At 37.6% G+C, this 19,000-nt stretch overlaps 1 protein-coding gene across 4 annotated transcripts in view; it reads left to right on the plus strand.

Moving 5' to 3' along the window:
• The window catches only part of NAA16 (N-alpha-acetyltransferase 16, NatA auxiliary subunit), an 85,475-nt gene extending 67,191 nt beyond the window's left edge, over positions 1-18,284 (plus strand). For all 4 annotated transcript variants that reach the window (XM_079778857.1, XM_079778858.1, XM_079778859.1 and 1 more), the window contains 7 exons: positions 1,199-1,412; positions 2,486-2,679; positions 4,457-4,565; positions 6,807-6,905; positions 7,268-7,411; positions 14,734-14,831; positions 16,406-18,284. In XM_079778857.1, coding sequence (XP_079634983.1) covers positions 1,199-1,412; positions 2,486-2,679; positions 4,457-4,565; positions 6,807-6,905; positions 7,268-7,411; positions 14,734-14,831; positions 16,406-16,603 — 1,056 coding nt within the window. In that variant the 3' untranslated portion in view covers positions 16,604-18,284. The remainder of the gene's footprint in view (positions 1-1,198; positions 1,413-2,485; positions 2,680-4,456; positions 4,566-6,806; positions 6,906-7,267; positions 7,412-14,733; positions 14,832-16,405) is intronic.
• Positions 18,285-19,000: the final 716 nt, after the last annotated feature.

The following is a 19,000-nucleotide window of genomic DNA, read 5'->3' on the forward strand; positions in this document are numbered from 1 at the left end:
ATTCTTTTTTCTGTTTTTGGAGAAGCTAAAGTAGGAGAGAAGGAAAAAAAAAAGCAGGTAGAGATGCATGTAGGGAAGAAAATAAAAGTATAAATTGTTTCTAGGGAGTTAATCTTCTCCTTTCTATGTAAGGGATTGGTGCTTAAACTTTTGGGGAGCCATGGACCCTTTGAAATTAGATGAAAGCCTCAAGCTCTCTCCTTAGGAAAACATTATTCGGTTTATACATAGGCTCCAGACTAAGAACCTTGGCTAAAATGTAGGTAAATTAATGGTAGCTTATTGAGCGAGAGAAAACCATAATGCTCTGTTTGTATAGCAGTTCACAGTTTAGAATGAACTTTAAAATCTTCTCTTATTTGATCTTTAACAACCTTATGAAATTGGCAATATAGATGTTATTTCTAACTTAAGTAATAGAGGATCTAGATCAGTGGTTCTCACCTTTCTAATGCCGCGACCCTTTAATACAGTTCCTCATGTTGTGGTGACCCCCAACCATAAAATTATTTTCGTTGCTACTTCATAACTGTAATTTTGCTACTGTTAATGAATCGTCATGTAAATATCTGTGTTTTCCGATGGTCTTAGGCGACCCTGCTAGTGGTTCTCAACCTGTGGGTCGCGGCATTAGAAAGGTGAGAACCACTGATCTAGATAATTGAGGTCACATACCTGATCAGCAACTGATCTCTTGAATTGGCCAATATTGTGCTTATTGAGTGTCTGCTGTGTTGGGCCTTGTGCCAGGCAGTGGGGATAGACATGACAAGGCCTACTCTTGAAGAGCTCATAGTTGAGCAGAGCAGGCTGATATATAAACGTTTTGTGTGAATCTATAATAAATAGTCTTCAGTCAGAGCTGTTTAACTCTGCCATGCCGATTTTTGAAGAGTACTGAGGAGAAATGTTTCATTAAAAGTAAAATATCAGTATATGCTAATTTCCAGACTTAAAAATCTGACTTATTACATAGAAATTGAGTATCATCATTTTCTAGTGAATGATCGTCAATTGTAGAAAGAGAAACTTGTTATATGCCAAGAACTTGTTGTCCTTCATAGTGTTAAACACTGGAGAGGGCAAATAAGTGAAATTGTGACTGTTAAAAATGTTTGGGGGGCTTTTTATGGTTTTCTTTTCAAAAGTAGACATTATTGACAAAATGTAAGAAATAATTTGTGGTTTTGTTTTTAAGCATTTTCTTGAGATAACCGATGATCAATTTGACTTCCATACATACTGCATGAGAAAGATGACTCTTCGTGCCTATGTTGATCTTCTGAGATTAGAAGATATGCTCAGAAGACATGCCTTCTATTTCAAGGCTGCTAGATCAGCAATTGAAATATATTTGAAATTGTATGATAATCCCTTAACTAATGAAAGCAAACAACAAGAAATAAATTCAGGTAACTGAGAAAGAACTATTTTTTAAAATTTGAAAAGAACACTACATTTAAGAATGTTATTAGTATAAACAATACATAGAAAAGTACATTGTCAAATGGGTGTGAAGACGGTGTGTGTGTGTGTGTGTGTGTGTGTGTGTGTGTGTGTGTGAAAAAATTGGAGGAAGACTTAGAAAAAGCAGCAGGATGCTGTTTTGTAGCTGATGCTTCTTAATCACCCCAATGCAATGACTTGGAATCTTTATTTTTATCTTCAGTAAGGTCAATTCAGGAAAAATATAAATGTCTGTTGGCTAGGCTCTTTAACATTATTATTATTATTATTTATTTGTAACTGAAAAGGCTTTGAGCTCCTTAGGGAAAAATAATTATTCTTACAACTTCTAGTATCTAATAATGCTAATGAGAATATCTATATAGCTTTTATTCACTAAAATGTTAATATCTAGGAATATTTGAAAAATAGCATAGAGGCAAGTTTCTGATCTTTCATTTGTGATATTTATGTGGTGTCTAGAGATCATAAGTGTGCTTATATATACACTATCTTATCCTTGAAATACTCTTAAGAGAATAGTTGGTATCATCAGCCCTCCTTTACACAGTTTGAAATTATACCGAAAGAGATGATTTGCCTAAAGTCATGTATAAGAGGCAGAACTGGGCTAGAATTGGTTAATTTTAGTCAATGCAGCATTTACTGGTTGTCTTTTAGTGCTAGTCATTAAGAATACACTTTCTAGCCCTGCTGGCATGGCTCAGTGATTGAGCCTTGACCTATAAACCAGGAAGTCGTGGTTCGATTCCCTCTCTCACAAATCACCAGTGTGGGGTGTACAGGAGGCAGCCAATCAATGATTCTCTCTCATCATTGATATTTTGATCTCTCTCCCTCTCCCATCCTCTCTGAAATCAATAGAAATATATTTTAAAAAATACACTTTCTAAAAATTTTTGTATAGTTGCCTTTTCCCCTTTCCCCCAAAAAGCTATTCTAATAGTTTGTATTGTATAAGAATATGAGGAAAAACGAAACATTGACTCAGATTGTTTATGCATTTGGATATTTATAGAAAACCTGTCAGCCAAAGAATTGAAGAAAATGCTTAGCAAGCAGAGAAGAGCTCAGAAAAAGGCTAAATTAGAAGAAGAGAGAAAGCATGCGGAAAGGGAACGTCAACAAAAAAATCAAAAGAAAAAAAGGGATGAAGAAGAAGAAGAAGCCAGTGGTCTCAAAGAAGAGCTTATACCTGAAAAATTAGAAAGGGTGAGATGAATTTACTATGTTAATTTGGTAAAATTTATATGTTAATTCTGTTCTGGCCATAAACATGTTTTATTTAAATTTATAAATCAGAAGCCATTTGTAACATTTTTAAAAAATATATTTTTATTGATTTCAGAGTGAAAGGGAGAGGGAGAGAGAGAGATAGAAACATCAATGATGAGAGAGAACCATTGATTGGCTGCCTCCTGCATGCCCTCTACTGGGGAACCAGCCTACAACCCAGGCATGTGCCCTTGACCGGAATCAAACACGGGATCCTTCAGTCTGCAGGCCAATGCTCTATCCACTAAGCCAAACCGGCTAGGGCCATTTGTAACATTTCAAATGATATGCCATAAATAATTTTTGAGGGATAATATGCGAATTTTGCTAATGCATATTATACATAGAATTGTAGTTGTGGTAGGCAGAATTATGACCCTCCAAAGGTGTCCGTGTTCTAAACCCTGGACCTTGTGAATATGTTAAATTACATGGCAAAGGGGAATGAAGGTGGCAAATGGAATTTAAGGTTGTAATTAGCTGGCCTTAAGATAGGAGAATAGCCTGGATTATCCAGGTGGGCTTAATGTAAATTCACAAGAGGCCCTTAAAAGTGGAAGAGGAAAGAAGGTAGGAGTAGTGTGAGAAGGACTCCACCCCTGTTGCTGGCCTAGAAGGTGATGGGAGGGATGGGAAGAAGGCAGCTATAAGCCAAGGATGTAGGCAGCCTTGAGAAGCTGAAAAATACATTAAAACATGTTCTCCCTTAGAGCCTCTGAAAGAGAATGCAGTCTGGCTAACACTTGATTTTAAATCCAGAGAGACCCATATTGAACTTTTAACCCACAGAACTGCAAGATAATAAATTTGTGTTGTCTTAAGACATTAAATTTTGTTAATTTGTTATAGCAGCAATACAGTTACCTATTAAATATGGAAGCATTTCATATATCTTGCTAGGTTTGTGTTAGCTACAAAGAATTAGTTCTTCATCTCTAGGATTTAATTATTTAGGGACCAGATTTAGGGAAATTTATTTTTCCTGTTTTATTTACTGTGAATCTTTCATTTGTTTTTACTTTTTAATCTGTTATTACTTTTTCTCTGTTATTTGGTACAATTATATTTGTCTCCTTACTTTATATGTTTGTAGTATAAGGGGCTGTCAGTACTTGGTGTAATATCTCCTTCAGTTGGTTATATAAAAAGATCTGTTGTAGGGATTCAGAACAAGTCACTCCAACTGTGCCTAAAGGCAGCCAAGACCTTGTAGGCTTAAGAGAAACTTCTGCCTCTGTTAACTGCCTAGAAGAATCGAATTAGGAACCTTTCCCATAGTAAGAGATTATCAGAGATAACCTTTTTTGGCCTCTCCATATGGCAGGGCAAACTACTAATTATTAAACATCTGCTCTTCTTACCTTCCTCCTTTCTGAAGATCCAAGGTGGTCCTTAACTCAGAATGTCATATATACTTTATTTTCCCTTTCTGTCTTTGAACCTTTCATGTATGTGGGATCTCTGTCTCATGTATACAGGGTTCCCATATGTATGTATGGTATGTAATTAAATTTGTGCGTTTTCTCTTGTTAATTTGTCTCGTGTTTATTTGATTATTAGACCAACAGAAAAACCTTGAGGTTAGAGGAGAGTTTCTTCTTACCCCACACTGTAGAAATTATTTCAGATATGTATTAATATAAAATTTGGGGACAAATTTGACTTGTTTAGCTGTTTTTAAACTATAATAATTTTCCTTTCTGCTTCAAAATAGATAGAAAATCCATTGGAAGAAGCTATCAAGTTCCTCACACCTCTTAAGAACCTTGTTGCTGGTAACATTGACACTCATCTATTAGCATTTGAAATATATTTTAGAAAAGGTAAGGGTTTGAATTCAGCTTTTAATTCTTTTACATTTCTTTTTATTTTTAAATTAAATTTATTGGGATGACATTGGTTAAAAAGCCATACAGGTTTCAAGTGTACAACTCATCTGCATACTGCATCATGGTCTGCTTGCCACCCCAAAGTCAAGTCTTTTTCCATCTCCATTTTTCCCCCCTTTACCCACTTCCACCTCCCTTTTTCTCTGGCTATCACCATACTGCTGTGTGTGTGTGTGTGTGTGTACATGTACATATATAGCTATACTAATAAAAGAGAAACATGTAAATTGACTGTCACTTCACGATGCCCACAGCCAATCAGGAGTGAGTATGCAAATTAACCTGACAAAGATGGCGGTGGCTTCAGGCCTCTGGGCAGTGAGCCTCCTCAGGGCCTCCCTGCCGCGCTCCACACCTGTCAACCATCCTTGCAGCCTCCCTGTGGCCCAGCCCCTGGCCTCAGAGGCAACCCTCTGGTGCCTGAGATCGTAGCTCCTGGTGTCTGGCATCTCCCTCTACTCCCACCCCTGCCCTGCTGCTCTGGTAAACAAAACCCTAGTGTTGTAGCAGCCCCGCAGGCGCGGCCATGCACAGGAGCTCGCTCGGTGCACAGTTAGCGCGCCCAGGAGCCCCGGGCCAGCCAAGGGGTGATGGTGGCAGCCGTGGTGGCAGCAGCAGGCAGCTCAGCTTTGTTTTGAATAGATGAAAGAGGCCACCTACACAGTAACCCAAATTATCAGATCTCCCTCCTCCCTATGTTGCCAAATCAAGAGGGGAGGGGTGATGGGCGTGGAGGGAGGGTAGGCAGGCAGGAGGTGGAGGGCAGAGGAGGAAGAAGATGAGGAAGGGGGCCAGTTGCATCCCACTTTCACAATGGGAAAGTGAAATGCACTAGCGTACCCAACCTCTCCAGTCCTCCCCACCTGCCTTGTTCCCCCCACCTCTTCCCCTCCGCGCCTTCCCAGGAGCACCAGCGCTGCACAGAGGAACTCTCTAGAGAAGGAGGGCGAGGAGGAAGCAGTGCCGGAGTGCGCAGGGCTTGCCACCCTGCCGCTGCACAGGCTGCCTGAGCAAGCCTGCAGCATGCCGGCAGCCAGGAGAAAGAAGGTCTATTCTTGCACGAATCTTCGTGCATCGGGCTTCTAGTACATACAGTAGCCTATATAATAAAAGGGTAATATGCAAATAAACCAAACAGCAGAACAACCGAACAACCAACCAAAGCTAATATGCTAATAATATGCTTAGGCTACTCAACTGCTCGCTATGACGTGCACAGACCACCAGGGGGCAGACAGGCTACCAGTTGATCAGTCGCTATGATGTACACTGACCACCAGTCGGCAGATGCTCCGACTGGTAGGTTAGCTTGCTGCTGGGGTCCAGCCGATCAGGACTGAGCGAGATGGGTCAGACACATCCTGGAGCCCTCCCACGGTCCTTCCCCAGCCCGATTGTGCACTGGTGGGGTCCCTCAGCCTGGCCTGTGCCCTCTCGCAATCCGGGGATGTTGGAGAGCCAGTTTCAGCCTCCATCCCACAGGCCACTCTCCTTGGGAGGGCGCCAGATGCAGGGCTCATGCACAAGCCTCTCTCGATCGGGACTGATTGGGCGCGAGCCCACGGCAGGCACAATGGGGCCGGGATGAGCAGGAGGTGCAGGTAGGAGATACAGGTGGCATTGGAATGCAGGTTTCAGCCTGATCCCTGCAGGCAACCCAGAGGGACCCCACCTGTGCATGATTTCATGCACCAGGCCTCTAGTATATACATTGTGTGTGTGTGTGTGTGTGTGTGTGTGTGTGTGTGTGTGTGTGTGTGTAGATATATCTTAATCCCTTAACCTTTTTTCATCTAGCCCCCCCTTAATTATATTGGTGGCCATATTCAGTATAATCTTGTCAGTTAGATCTATTTTTGTTTTTTAATGTTCCATTTCAACCTTCAAAAAAAATCCTTTTTTCTTTTGCTACTTCAAAACTTTACTGGGTAATAAATTAGAATATTACAATCAAATCCATTTTAAGAATAGTTTAAATAATCAAATTATTTACCTAAAGTATTTCTTCATGATATTTTATGCTTTTCTTTAGAAAATAAAAGTTGTCCTTGAATTTTGCTTATAAATATTATAGGAAAGTTAACATTTTGTTTCTGCATTTTAAGTGAGGCTAAAATAAAGTGAATAAAGTATCATTCATAAATATTGATCCTATTTTTTTTTTTTCTGACACAGGAAAGTTTCTGTTAATGTTGCAGTCTGTCAAACGAGCTTTTGCCATAGACAGTAATAATCCATGGTTACATGAATGTTTAATTAAATTTTCTAACTCTGGTAAGTATAAACAAGATAACATTTATATAAAAGCAAATTTGACAATTTAGCTGTCTTTCATTAACCTGCACATTAAAAGAGATTTAAAAATTGTAAAGTAAAAAAAAAAGATAATGTTTACATAAAGCATTTAAAGGAAGGTAAGTTTATAAATTGAACATGCTAGCAAAGATAATGCTAGAAATTAGTGCATTTTTAAAAATAAATTAGTGCATTTTTAAGCTAGAATGTATTTATATTCCAAAGGAGCAATAATATTTTTACTTTGTAAAATATATCGAGCTTAATAAATGTATTTCAACTGATTTTGTTTCAAGGAACAGACTTAAATTTTTAAAATTTTCAAATATTTGTTTTTATAGTGTCTAACCATAGTAATCTTCCAGACATTGTGAGCAAAGTTCTATCTCAAGAAATGCAGAAGCTATTTTTCAACAAGGATTTGGAAAGTTTTAATGAGGATTTTCTCAAACATAATGCTACCTCTCTTCAGCATTTACTTTCAGGTTGGTATTTAAATCCCAGGGTTAAAATGTTTATGGAAAAAAGTTAGAATGTGATTTTTTAAAAAAAGGTTGGAAAGATGTTTAACTTCACTAATTATCAGAGATAAACATCAGGGATGCCCTCTTGGACCACTCTTGTTCAACATAGTTCTGGAAGTCCTGGCCATAGCGATCAGATAAGAAGAAGAAATAAAGCAGCCAAATTGGAAAGGAGGAAGTAAAACTCTCATTATTCGCAGACGACATGATACTGTACATAGAAAACTCTAAAGACTCCATCAAAAAACGATTAGATTTAATAAATGAATTTGGCAACTTAGCAGGATACAAAATTAATACCCAAAATCCATAACAGTTTTATATACCAATAGTGAACTCTCAGAAAGAGAAACAAACAAAAAAAAAAATCCCATTTACCATTGCAACAAAAAAATTAAGATACTTAGGAATAAACTTAGCCAAGGAGGTAAAAGACCTGTACTCTGAAAACTACAGGATGTTGAAAAAAGAGATAGAGGAAGATATAAACATGTGGAAGAATATACCCTGTTTATGGGTTGGTAGAATTGACATCATTAAAATGTCTGTATTACCCAAAGCAATCTATAGATTCAATGCAATCCTATTAAAATACCAACAGCATATTTCACAGACCTAAAACAAACACTCTAAAAATTTATATGGTACAAAAAATGACCCCAAATAGCCGCAGCAATCTTAAGAAAGAAGAACAAAGTTGGAGGAATCACAATACCAGATATCAAGTTATACTATAAAGGCACTGTGGTCAAAACAGCCTGGTATCGGCACAAGAACAGGCATATAGATCAATGAAACAAAACAGAACCCAGAAATTGACCCAAGCCTCTATGCTCAATTAGTATTTGGCAAAGGAGGCAAAATCATACATTGGAGCAGAGGCAGTCTCTTCAATAGAATGGTGTTGGGAAAATTGGACGGGTACTTACAAAAAAATGAAACTAGATTACCAACTTACTGTATTTTCCAGTGTATAAGACGACTTTTTAACCCAGGAAAATCTTCTCAAAAGTCGGGGGTCGTCTTATACGCCGGGTGTCATCTTATAGGGCAGGTGCTGAAACTTCCGAGCCGGACTGGAGAATCTGCGGAATCTGCGGTCGCCGCATATGGTGGGGGGAGCTCAAAAACAGCCGCACTCCATTCATTTCAATGGAGCCGGACGGAGACCACAAGTGTCTCCAGTCGGCTCCTTTTTGTGCCGCATACGGTCTCCGTCCGGCTCCATTGAAATGAATGGAGTGCGGCCGGGTGCTCGCCACATACAGCGGGGATACGGCCGCGGCCATTTTTGAGCTCCCCCCCCCACCACCACCGTATGCAGCGACTGTATGAAAGCAGCAAGGGTGGCACTGTACAAGTACGGTAGAAGAAAATCCACTCACCAGGATTCGTGGAAAGAAGTGACTTAACACGGTCCCGATGACAAGGTGAGGGGGCGCCTCACCGGGAAGGTGTAAGTGAAGGGCAGAGCAAGCTGCAGGCATCCAGGATGCCCAGGGTATGAAAAAAAGAGATAGAGTGGCGCTGTGCCCAGAAAAACACATCTAAAGATCGCATTCGAGAACAGTGGAATGAATAAATGGTTAGCCACGAAAAGTCATTCACAAAAGGGGGAAACATGCGTGCTCCACAGTTGGATGTTTTGTGCAAGTTTGTTATAAAAGCCTGGAATGATATTGATGCAGAAACAGTAATCAAGTCTTTCAAGAAGTGTGGCATATCAAATTCATTAGATGGTATGGAGGACGACTACTTGTGGCAAGATGAAGAGGAAGCCGAAGCTGAGACCACACCATCTGATACGGAATTCGATCCATAGGATGACTGCCTTACAAATGTATCACAAGATGTCATCGATGTACTTATGATATCAGATGACGAACAGGAGGATTTTGAAGGCTTTTAAAGGGAAACTGTCACGCCAGCAAAAACTGTAAAAATACCGTAGCTTGCAGTTATGATGGACATTGCTAACTCACCAGGGACTTGCCCGGCACTTGCTCTCTCTCTATTGTTTGTTATCTTCCTCCTATCATCATCAGTTCCAGTTTGGTTGACAGCTTAGAAAACAAACAGCATGGCAGCTCCCATGGGTTTATTGTCTTATCCTTCCTTTCAGCTTTAGAGTGAATTAGGAAAAGTTTAATCCACTTGCACTGTTTTATGTTTACATGTTTGATGACAAACAGCCTTATGTTTATAAGTGACAGTTTTCCTGCTAAGTACCTGCATGTCATAAGCATTTGAATTAAAATTACCATATTGAAATCAAATCTGATGTTTTTTTAATTTTTATTTGGTGTGCGTCGGAAGAGGGGTAGTCTTATACGGCGAGTATATCCCAAACTCTATATTTTAACTGGAAAAGTTGGGGGTCGTCTTATACGCCCAGTCGTCTTATACGCCGGAAAATACGGTACACCATATATAAGAATAAACTCAAAATGGATAAAAGACTTAAATGTAAGATGTGAAACCATAAAAGTCCTAGAAGAAACCATAGGCACCAAAATCTCAGACATTGCTTGTAGCAGTATGTTTACCGATACATCTCCTAGGACCGTGGTCGGCAAACTGCGGCTCGCGAGCCACATGCGGCTCTTTGGCCCCTTGAGTGTGGCTCTTCCACAAAATACCACGGCCTGGGCGAGTCTATTTTGAAGAAGTGGCATTAGAAGAAGTTTAAGTTTAAAAAATTTGTCTCTCAAAAGAAATTTCAGTCGTCATACTGTTAATATTTGGCTCTGTTGACTAATGAATTTGCCGACCACTGTCCTAGGACAATGGAAACTATGGAGAAAATAAATAAATGGGACTACATGAAAATGAAACCAACAAAATGGCAAGAGAGCCCACTACATGGAAGAACATACTTGCTAATGATATATCTGATAAGAGGTTAATATCCAAGATATATAGGGAACTCATACAACTTAAATGGAAGATAAACAGTCCAATCAAAAAATGGGCAAAGGACATAAATAGACACTTCTCCAAAGTGGACATACAGAAAGTCAAGAGACATATGAGAAAAATGTTCAAAATCACTAATTATCTGAGAGATGCAAATCAAAATGACAATGAGGTATCACCTCACACTTGTCAGAATGGCTACCATCAACAAATGACAAGTGCTGGCGAGGTTGTGGAGAAAAGGGAACTCTAGTACATTGTTGGTGGGAATGCAGACTGGTGCAGCCACTGTGGAAAACAGTATGGAGTTTCCTCAGAAATGGAACTCCCAGTGATCCCACATTTAGGAACATATCCTAAGAAACCTGAAACACTCATCAGAAAGAATATATGCACCCCTATGTTCATAGCAGCACAATTTACAATAGTTAAGATTTAGAAACAGCCTAAGTGCCCATCAGCAGATGAGTGGATAAAAGAAACTGCTACATTTACACAACGGAATACTACGCAGCAATAAAAAGAAAAACCTCTTACCATTTGCTACAGCGTGGATGGACCTGGAGAATATGTTGAGTGAAATAAGCCTGTTAGAGGAAGATAAGTATCCTATGATCTCACTCATGTGGCATCTAATGAACAAAATAAACTGATGATCAAAAATAGACTCTGAGACATAAAAACACGAACAGACTATTGAACCTCAGAGGGAAGGCAGGGGAAGGTGGGTGGGAAGAGATCAACCAATGAACTTGTATGGATATATGCACAACCCGTGGACAATGGGGTGATGAGGGCCTTGGTGGTGAGTGGGGATGGGAGCAAGCTGGAAGAGGTTAATGGGGGAAAAGGGAGGACCTATGTAATACTTTGAACAATAAAGATTTAATGAGAAACAACAAACAAAAATAAACACAATAGCATTTTGGATCTTTCAAATTATTAAATTTTTTATGTGTTTGGAAAAGATTAAAGTTTAGTAAAGATGTAGTTAACAAGCACTCTTATAGTTTGCTGCTACAGTGTAAATTGCCGCAGCCATTTAAGAAATCAACTTAATCATTCTTATCAAGAACTTCACATTACCTGTATCTTTTGCTGTAGTCATACTTTTGTGAATAATTTTAAATAATTATTCCAAAGCAAAGAAGGAGTTTTAAGTGCAAAGATGTTAACTGAAATGTGTGCAAGTATGGGGAAAATAATGGAAACAGATTAATGTATGTCCAGTAATAGGGAGATGTATCAGGTTTGTAGGATAGAATAGCAGGTAATTGTATAAAGTGGGAAAACCAAGATGGCAGCAAAGGTAAAACACCTAAACTGCCGCCTCGCACAACAATTTCAAAACTACAACTAAAAGACAAAACGTCTATCACCCAGAACCACGGGAAAGCTGGCTGAGTGGAAGTTCTACAACTAGAAGGAAAGAGGAAAGGGCACAAGCGCTGAATAGCTGAGACACAGCGGGTCCTCACAGCCAATTGGCCTGGAGGTCAATTCCTCCCAGTGATACCAACAACAATCAAGACTTAACTACAACAAGGCTGTACACACAGACCACAAAGGGGTGCACCAAGAGTGTCCACCTCAGGTAACTGGGAGGCTGACCCATTGAACCATATAGGACACCTAGTACACAAAGCCACTCTACCAACTCAGGGAAGCAGCAAAAATGAGGGGACAAGAAAACAGATCACAAACAAAAGAAATGGAGGAGAACAGACGACTGGATATAGAGTTCAAAACCACGGTTATAACGTTTTTCAAGAATTTCCTAGAAAAGGCTGATAAATTTAACGAGACCCTCGAGGATATGAAAAAGGACCAACTAGAAATTAAAACATACACTGACTAAAATAAAAATATTATACAGAGACCCAACAGCAGACTAGAGGAACGCAAGAATCAAGCCAAAGATTTGGAATACAAAGAGGCAAAGGACACTCCTCCGGAAAGCAAGAAGAGAAGAAAATCCAGAAAGTTGAAGATAGTGTAAGAAGCCTCTGGGACAACTTCAAGCGTACCAACATCAGAATTATGGGGGTGCCAGAAGAAGAGAGAGAGCAAGATACTGAAAACCTATTTGAAGAAATAATGACCGAAAACTTCCCCCACCTAGTGAAAGAAATAGACTTACAAGTCCAGGAAGCGCACAGAACCCCAAACAAAAGGAATCCAAAGAGGACCACACCAAGACACATCATCATTAAAATGCCAAGGGCAAAAGACAAAGAGAGAATCTTACAAGCAGCAAGAGAAAAACAGTTAATTACCTATAAGGAAGCACCCATACGATTATCAGCTGATTTCTCAACAGAATCTATGCAGGCCAGATGAGAGTGGCAAGAAATATTCAAATTGATGAATAGCAAGAACCTACAACCAAAATTACTCTACCCAGCAAAACTATCATTCAGAATTGAATGTCAGATAAAGAGCTTCACAGAAAGGAAAAGCTAAAGGAGTTCATCACCACCAAACCAGTATTATATGAAATGCTGAATGGTATTCTTTAAGAAGAGGAAGAAGAAGGAAAAGATAAAGATAAAAATTATGAACAACAAATACGTATCTATCAACAAGTGAATCTAAAAATCAAGTGAATTAAAAATCTGATGAACAGAATAAACTAGTGAATATAATAGAATTAGGGGCATAGAATGGGAATGGATTGATAATTCTCAGGGGGAAAGGAGTGTCTGTGGAGGGTACGGGAAGAGACTGGACAAAAATCATACACCTATGGATGAGGACAGTGGGGGGGAGGTAAGGGCAGAGGTTGGAGTGGGAACCGGGTGGAGGGGAGCTATGGGGGGGAAAAAGGAGAAACAATGGTAATAATCTGAACAATAAAGATTTATTTTTTTAAAAATTGTATAAAGTGATGTGTATTCTAAAAAGTTATAACAAGGGTAAATATGTCTTAATATGTATGCAGAATTAATAAAAAATATAATCTCAGCTATGTAAAAATATACATGAGATAAAGGCTACGAAAAGTGTATGCTAAAGCTTTAATGAATGGTTGCCTTTGGGTATTGTGATTATCTGTGATTTTTTTCTTGTATTTTTATTACTTTATGTATTTTGCATTTTGAGAATTTATTTATATTCTGCCTTAGTACAGGAGAGAATTTAGGCAATTTATATAAATTTATAAAATGACAAGATGGCATAAATGCAAACTGAACAAAAAATTGTGGAAAGGGAATTGGTGACAAAATGAAGTATATATAATGAACTCCTAATTTAAGCCATATACTGTATTTAAGTACTTTAACCTAAGCTTTTTTTGTTGCAAAGGGAAACTTCTTGATTTTAATATCTATGGAAAAAAAGTTAATTTATGTGAGAAATTACACTTTTTGGTAGTAAGGGCAGATGAGAATTTCTCTTCAAAAACACAAGGTAATAGAAGAAAACATTTCTTTATTATAACTATGGGAAGCTTCTTTCCAAACATCATATGAAATTCTAAAGAGAAGATAATTTTTGCCATATAAAAATAAAAACACCGTAAATTCAAAAGACCAAAAAATATTCACAGATATATAACTGATAAAAAGCTAATAATATACTTGGAGCTCTTATACATTAACAGTTAACAATATAAATTAGTAAACAAAATCCAGTAGTAGCCCTAGCTGGTTTGATTCAGTGTAGAGGGTCAGCCTGCAGACCAAAGGGTCTCTGGTTCGATTCTGGTTAAGGGCACATGCTCAGGTTGCAGGCTCGATCCCCAGTAGGGGGTGAGCAGGAGGCAGCCAATCAGTGATTCTCTCTCATCATTGATGTTTCTAAATCTCTCTCCCTCTCCCTTCCTCTCTGAAATCAATAAAAAATATATATTTTAAATAATCCAATAGTAAAATGAACATAGAATATGGACTATGTAATTTATTAGAGAAATATAAACTGGGTTTTATTTTTTAAAAGCTTTAAAAATTATTTTCTTTGTGAATATGGAAACATTTTCCTATTGTCCCTCAACCACAGTCCTCTGATAATAATTTGTTTCTTAGATATTTTATCTGAGGATATAATTCTTTTAAAAATGATTGATTGATGCCACAGGGTAGCCTGTGTTTATATTTTGAGTTGGACCATTTTTTTGGGGGGTATTAAATCTGTTCTCCTGGTAAATGTTTAACAACCATCTCTTTGTACCCAACTATGAGTGGAATGTCAATGAATGGGAAGTGGGAAGCGATGTCATAATTGCCTCCTGAGAGTTGGTGGGAGCCAGTTCCAGCCCACTGCTAATTAAATACTTGGGACCATATTTTAAGCCACTGGTTAAATGTAAATCAAATCAAACGTTAGCCATAGAAGTTTACTCATTTTGAAATGTCTTGGTATTTCAGGTGCTAAAATGATGTATTTTCTGGACAAATCAAGGCAAGAGAAAGCAATTGCCATTGCCACTAGACTGGATGAAACTATAAAAGATAAAAATGTAAAGGTAAGATTTTTCACACTCATTTCCCCTCATTTTTTTAAAAAAAATCATATATGAGCATTTATTCCAATACTGCCGGCAATATGGGAGAGCATCAGGTCATCCACAAAAATCTGCTCTGCAGCCCCCCATAAGCTGCTTATATAGGGTAGGACAAGGATTACTTGGGGAAGTAAGGATTACAGGCATGGGGAAGTAGGAGTCTGGGGTGGGACTCCATTGTGTGGGCAACAAGGTGGTTAATCTTTCCATAGGCAGTTCTTTCTTTTTTTTTTTTTTTTAAATATATTTTATTGATTTTTTACAGAGAGGAAGAGAGAGGGATAGAGAGTTAGAAACATCGATGAGAGAGAAACATCGATCAGCTGCCTCTTGCACACCCCCTACTGGGCATGTGCCCGCAACCAAGGTACATGCCCTTGACCGGAATCGAACCTGGGACCCTTGAGTCCGCAGGCTGACGCTCTATCCACTGAGCCAAACCAGTTTCAGCCACAGGCAGTTCTTGAATGAGAATGGTTCCAAGGTTGATTCCCAGGGCCCAGGGGCACACAGCTCTCAGCCTGTCAGAATGTCCTTTCTTTAACCAACACAAGGCAGTCATGGTTAACAGAGAATGATCAATACCTCCCATAACTGGATACTGAGTGATCTAACAAAACATGCCTTTACAACATAATTCTTGAGTGGGCCTTCTGACTTATGCCTTGATTTGAATCCCAGTTCTAATTAAGAGCTATATCACATTAGGCAAGTTACATCTCTTAGCTTCCTTTTCCTCATGTATAAGATGTGTGAAGCCACGGCCCGCGTGGCCTGGGGTTCAAAGACTTGGAGAAAGGGCTGACGCGCAAATTAATACACAAGACAAGAAATATAAATTTGGAAATTATGGGGGAAGCCAGTTGTGAGCTTGGTAAAAGGGACCAAGTTCCACTGAGTCTCTGTTCCCATTTGCTTTTATTTACTAGAATACACAATTGCCTTTTAGGAATGCAAACAGACATATCAAAGGTGATGTTTGGTAAACAGTAAGATTATCAGGTTGGGGGAGTTTGCTTTAGGCCATTGAGTCATCAGCAGTAGGTAATAAAATGCAGATATTCAGCCCTGCGAATATCAGAAAGCCCCATTCAGCCTTCTGACTGGACTTCTCGCATTTATATTAATTACTGTTAATTTTGGCTCCCGGCAAAGATGAGAATGAAAATGCTACATCATAGAGTTGGTATAAGGGTTTACTGAAGTAATAAACTGAAGTGCTTACTACCTGCCTGGCACATAGTAATCACTTAGTATGTGGGAGCTATTGTTATTAATAAAGAACACTTTTATTTTAATGATCACAGTTTCAGGGATTCACTTTTTCAAGTATTAGAATTTTACTGCTTTTTTAAGGCTTTGCAGAATTGATTTTTAAAATGTTCCTTTTCTGAGATGATTACTTAGGATAGACAGCAAGAAGTTATTTTAGACTAGGACATGTTGGCCTTCTCTTGGTTAATGAACAGATTGCACCTTTTGATTTAAGTGATTATTAACCAAATGTAATTTTTTATTTTCCTTTGTTTCAATAGATTTTAATAAAGGTTTCTGAGGCACTGCTTGATGGCAGCTTTGGGAACTGTAATTCCCAGTATGAAGAATACAGGATGGCCTGTCATAACCTGGTCCCTTTCACGTCTGCTTTCCTGCCTGCTGTGAATGAGGTCAGCAGTCATAGTGCGGCACTAAACCATATGGCCAACTATGATGTCTTGGCAAATGAAATTTGAAATCCCATAGAAAATTGGCTCCTATAGATTCAAAGCTGACTTCAGATCAGGGTTTCTTTTCAGGGTGTATTTTAATATAGATATGAAATGAAATAATTGGATAGTTTTTTCAATGGAGTATTGTGTAAGCTTATTTTATTTTTTATCTGACTCTGCCAGTATACATAAGCATCTGTTAAAATGACCTGTTTATACTTGTACAGTTTTCCTAAACTTTAGAATTATCAGCATTATGATGGTGCTGTCACTTCTTTATCATAAATATGATAATTTCATGTTAAACTATGTTGAATACAGTCTCACTCTTATTTTTTTTTTAGATCCTGGTTTTAGAATATATGGTTTGATCCCTTATCGACTTGTCTTATTATTGTTTTTTTGCTTTTTAATTAAAGCACATCAGTTTTAAAGTGGTAACTATATGTATGTTAAAAGGAACTACTTTTGTCAGATATTGAGGTTTAGTTTAAAATTTACTTCAGTTTGCCCTTTTTTTCTACCTTAATTTTTTCCTGATTTATTATTTCTTTTTTAATATACATGAAAATGAAAATTTCTTTTGATTCAGAATGTGGGGATTGGTTTGCCTCTTAATCACTGAAATTCACTGGTAAATTTATTGTGTAGCTCTAGATCAGTCTTAAAGACCCATAAGCAAGAATTATGCTTTCTTGGCTAAATTGCTTCGTGTGTTAATAAATAGTTTATATCTGAGTGGCATTTGTTTCAAGGAAGCATAATAGAGCAGAATACAAATTATAATGAAGCATCTTTACTCTTATAGTCATACATAGACTACTAAATATTTTTTTATATCATAGAATTTAATCTCCTGTTAGTTTAATTATTAAAACAGTATTGTCAGGCAATTTTTTGCGGAGGATAGCTATTTCATTCTTGTATAGAAAACAGTAGTGGAATCACTCAATATATTTCTTGCAGAACTGTAAATATGTCTGTAATATGGATACTTCCCTTTAAGGCAAATATAAATTTAAAAGGGAGATTTTATTTAGAGAAATAGTTCTAATTAATATGATTTTCTTTCACTCTAAACTATTTTAGATTCATAATTATTGAGAGAAAAACACTTACTGTAAAATAATGTCAACCTATATTATGCTGTAATAAATTATTTTGTACAGAGTTGCTTATTGGTGTTGTGTTACTGCTTCACACAATCAAAATATTTTTGCAAAGTATTTTTTCTTTGAGAGAGTAAAAACTTTTCATCATCTTAATTTTTACTAACTTATAAAAAAATCACCAATATATTCTGGTGCCACGTCAGATTGTTTTCTTTTTAATGGTTTAATCCTTTAAGAAGTAGGCAATTTCTGTCACTAGATATCCTGGCAAATGTGTAATTTATATGTTACTTTCAACATAAAAGATGGAATTGTGCTTTCAGCTGTAGTCTTTTAAAAAGTTTTTCATTTGGATCATTTAGAGTTTCTGAAAATTATAGGCAGATACAGTTGAGATGTGAGGAGTTTGGTTCAAGGTAAGGAGGAAGGCAGGATAATGGGTGACACTGGGATTAGTGAAATCCAGTAGTATATCAGTCAGTGTATAGAGGCTGTATCTATTCTCATTCCTATACTCATCCCACTTTGAGTATAAATTGGAGATATGGTCAGGGATCTTTTTTAAATAAGGGGGAGGGTTGTATTATGTCCTTTCACCCCCTACCTCCACCCTATCCCTAATTATGGTAGAGGCCCTTTTAATGTAAAGCTAAAGAATAAACATAAGACTAAGGGAGAGACATCTTAAAACCAATTGCTTAAAAGTCTCTTATCTCAAGAGAAAAGCAAAAAGTCCTTTGTCCTGTTTGATCCTGCCAAGTTTATCAGAACAGATAGGAAAAAAACCCACAAAGATTCAAGGCATCGTGTGATAATTTAAGAATTTGGCTTCAGATTTTGTTTTTTGAGGAATGAATTTAATGGGCAAAGCATAGAGAATAGAGAACCACAATTCAATCTGTAGTTATTGAGCACCTAATTTGTTTCAGACAGTGTTCGAGTTATGACACATAATAGCGAACAAAAATAAGTCCTTATTCTGGTGTGGGAAGAGAGAAACAAATATATAATATCAGGTAGTGAAAATTACTATTTAGAAAACTCAAGCACAATATGAATATAGAAATAAGTGTTGGTTATAGTGAAATTTAAAAGTTTGAAAAAATAGGTAAAAGTTTACAGAGAAAAAGTATTATCAAAGGAATGAATTTGATTGACATCAGATTTCTCAAAAGCATTACTGAACGTAAGTATCAAAGAAAAAACATCAAAATTTTATATCCAGCCAAGTTAGCATTAGAATGTGACAGACAACATTTAAAAATGTTTTTAAGTGTACAAACCTCAGAAGATTTACCTTACAAAGGCC

This window comes from Cnephaeus nilssonii, assembly GCF_951640355.1.
Source record: "Cnephaeus nilssonii genome assembly, chromosome: 8".
Taxonomy (NCBI): Eukaryota; Metazoa; Chordata; class Mammalia; order Chiroptera; family Vespertilionidae; genus Cnephaeus; species Cnephaeus nilssonii.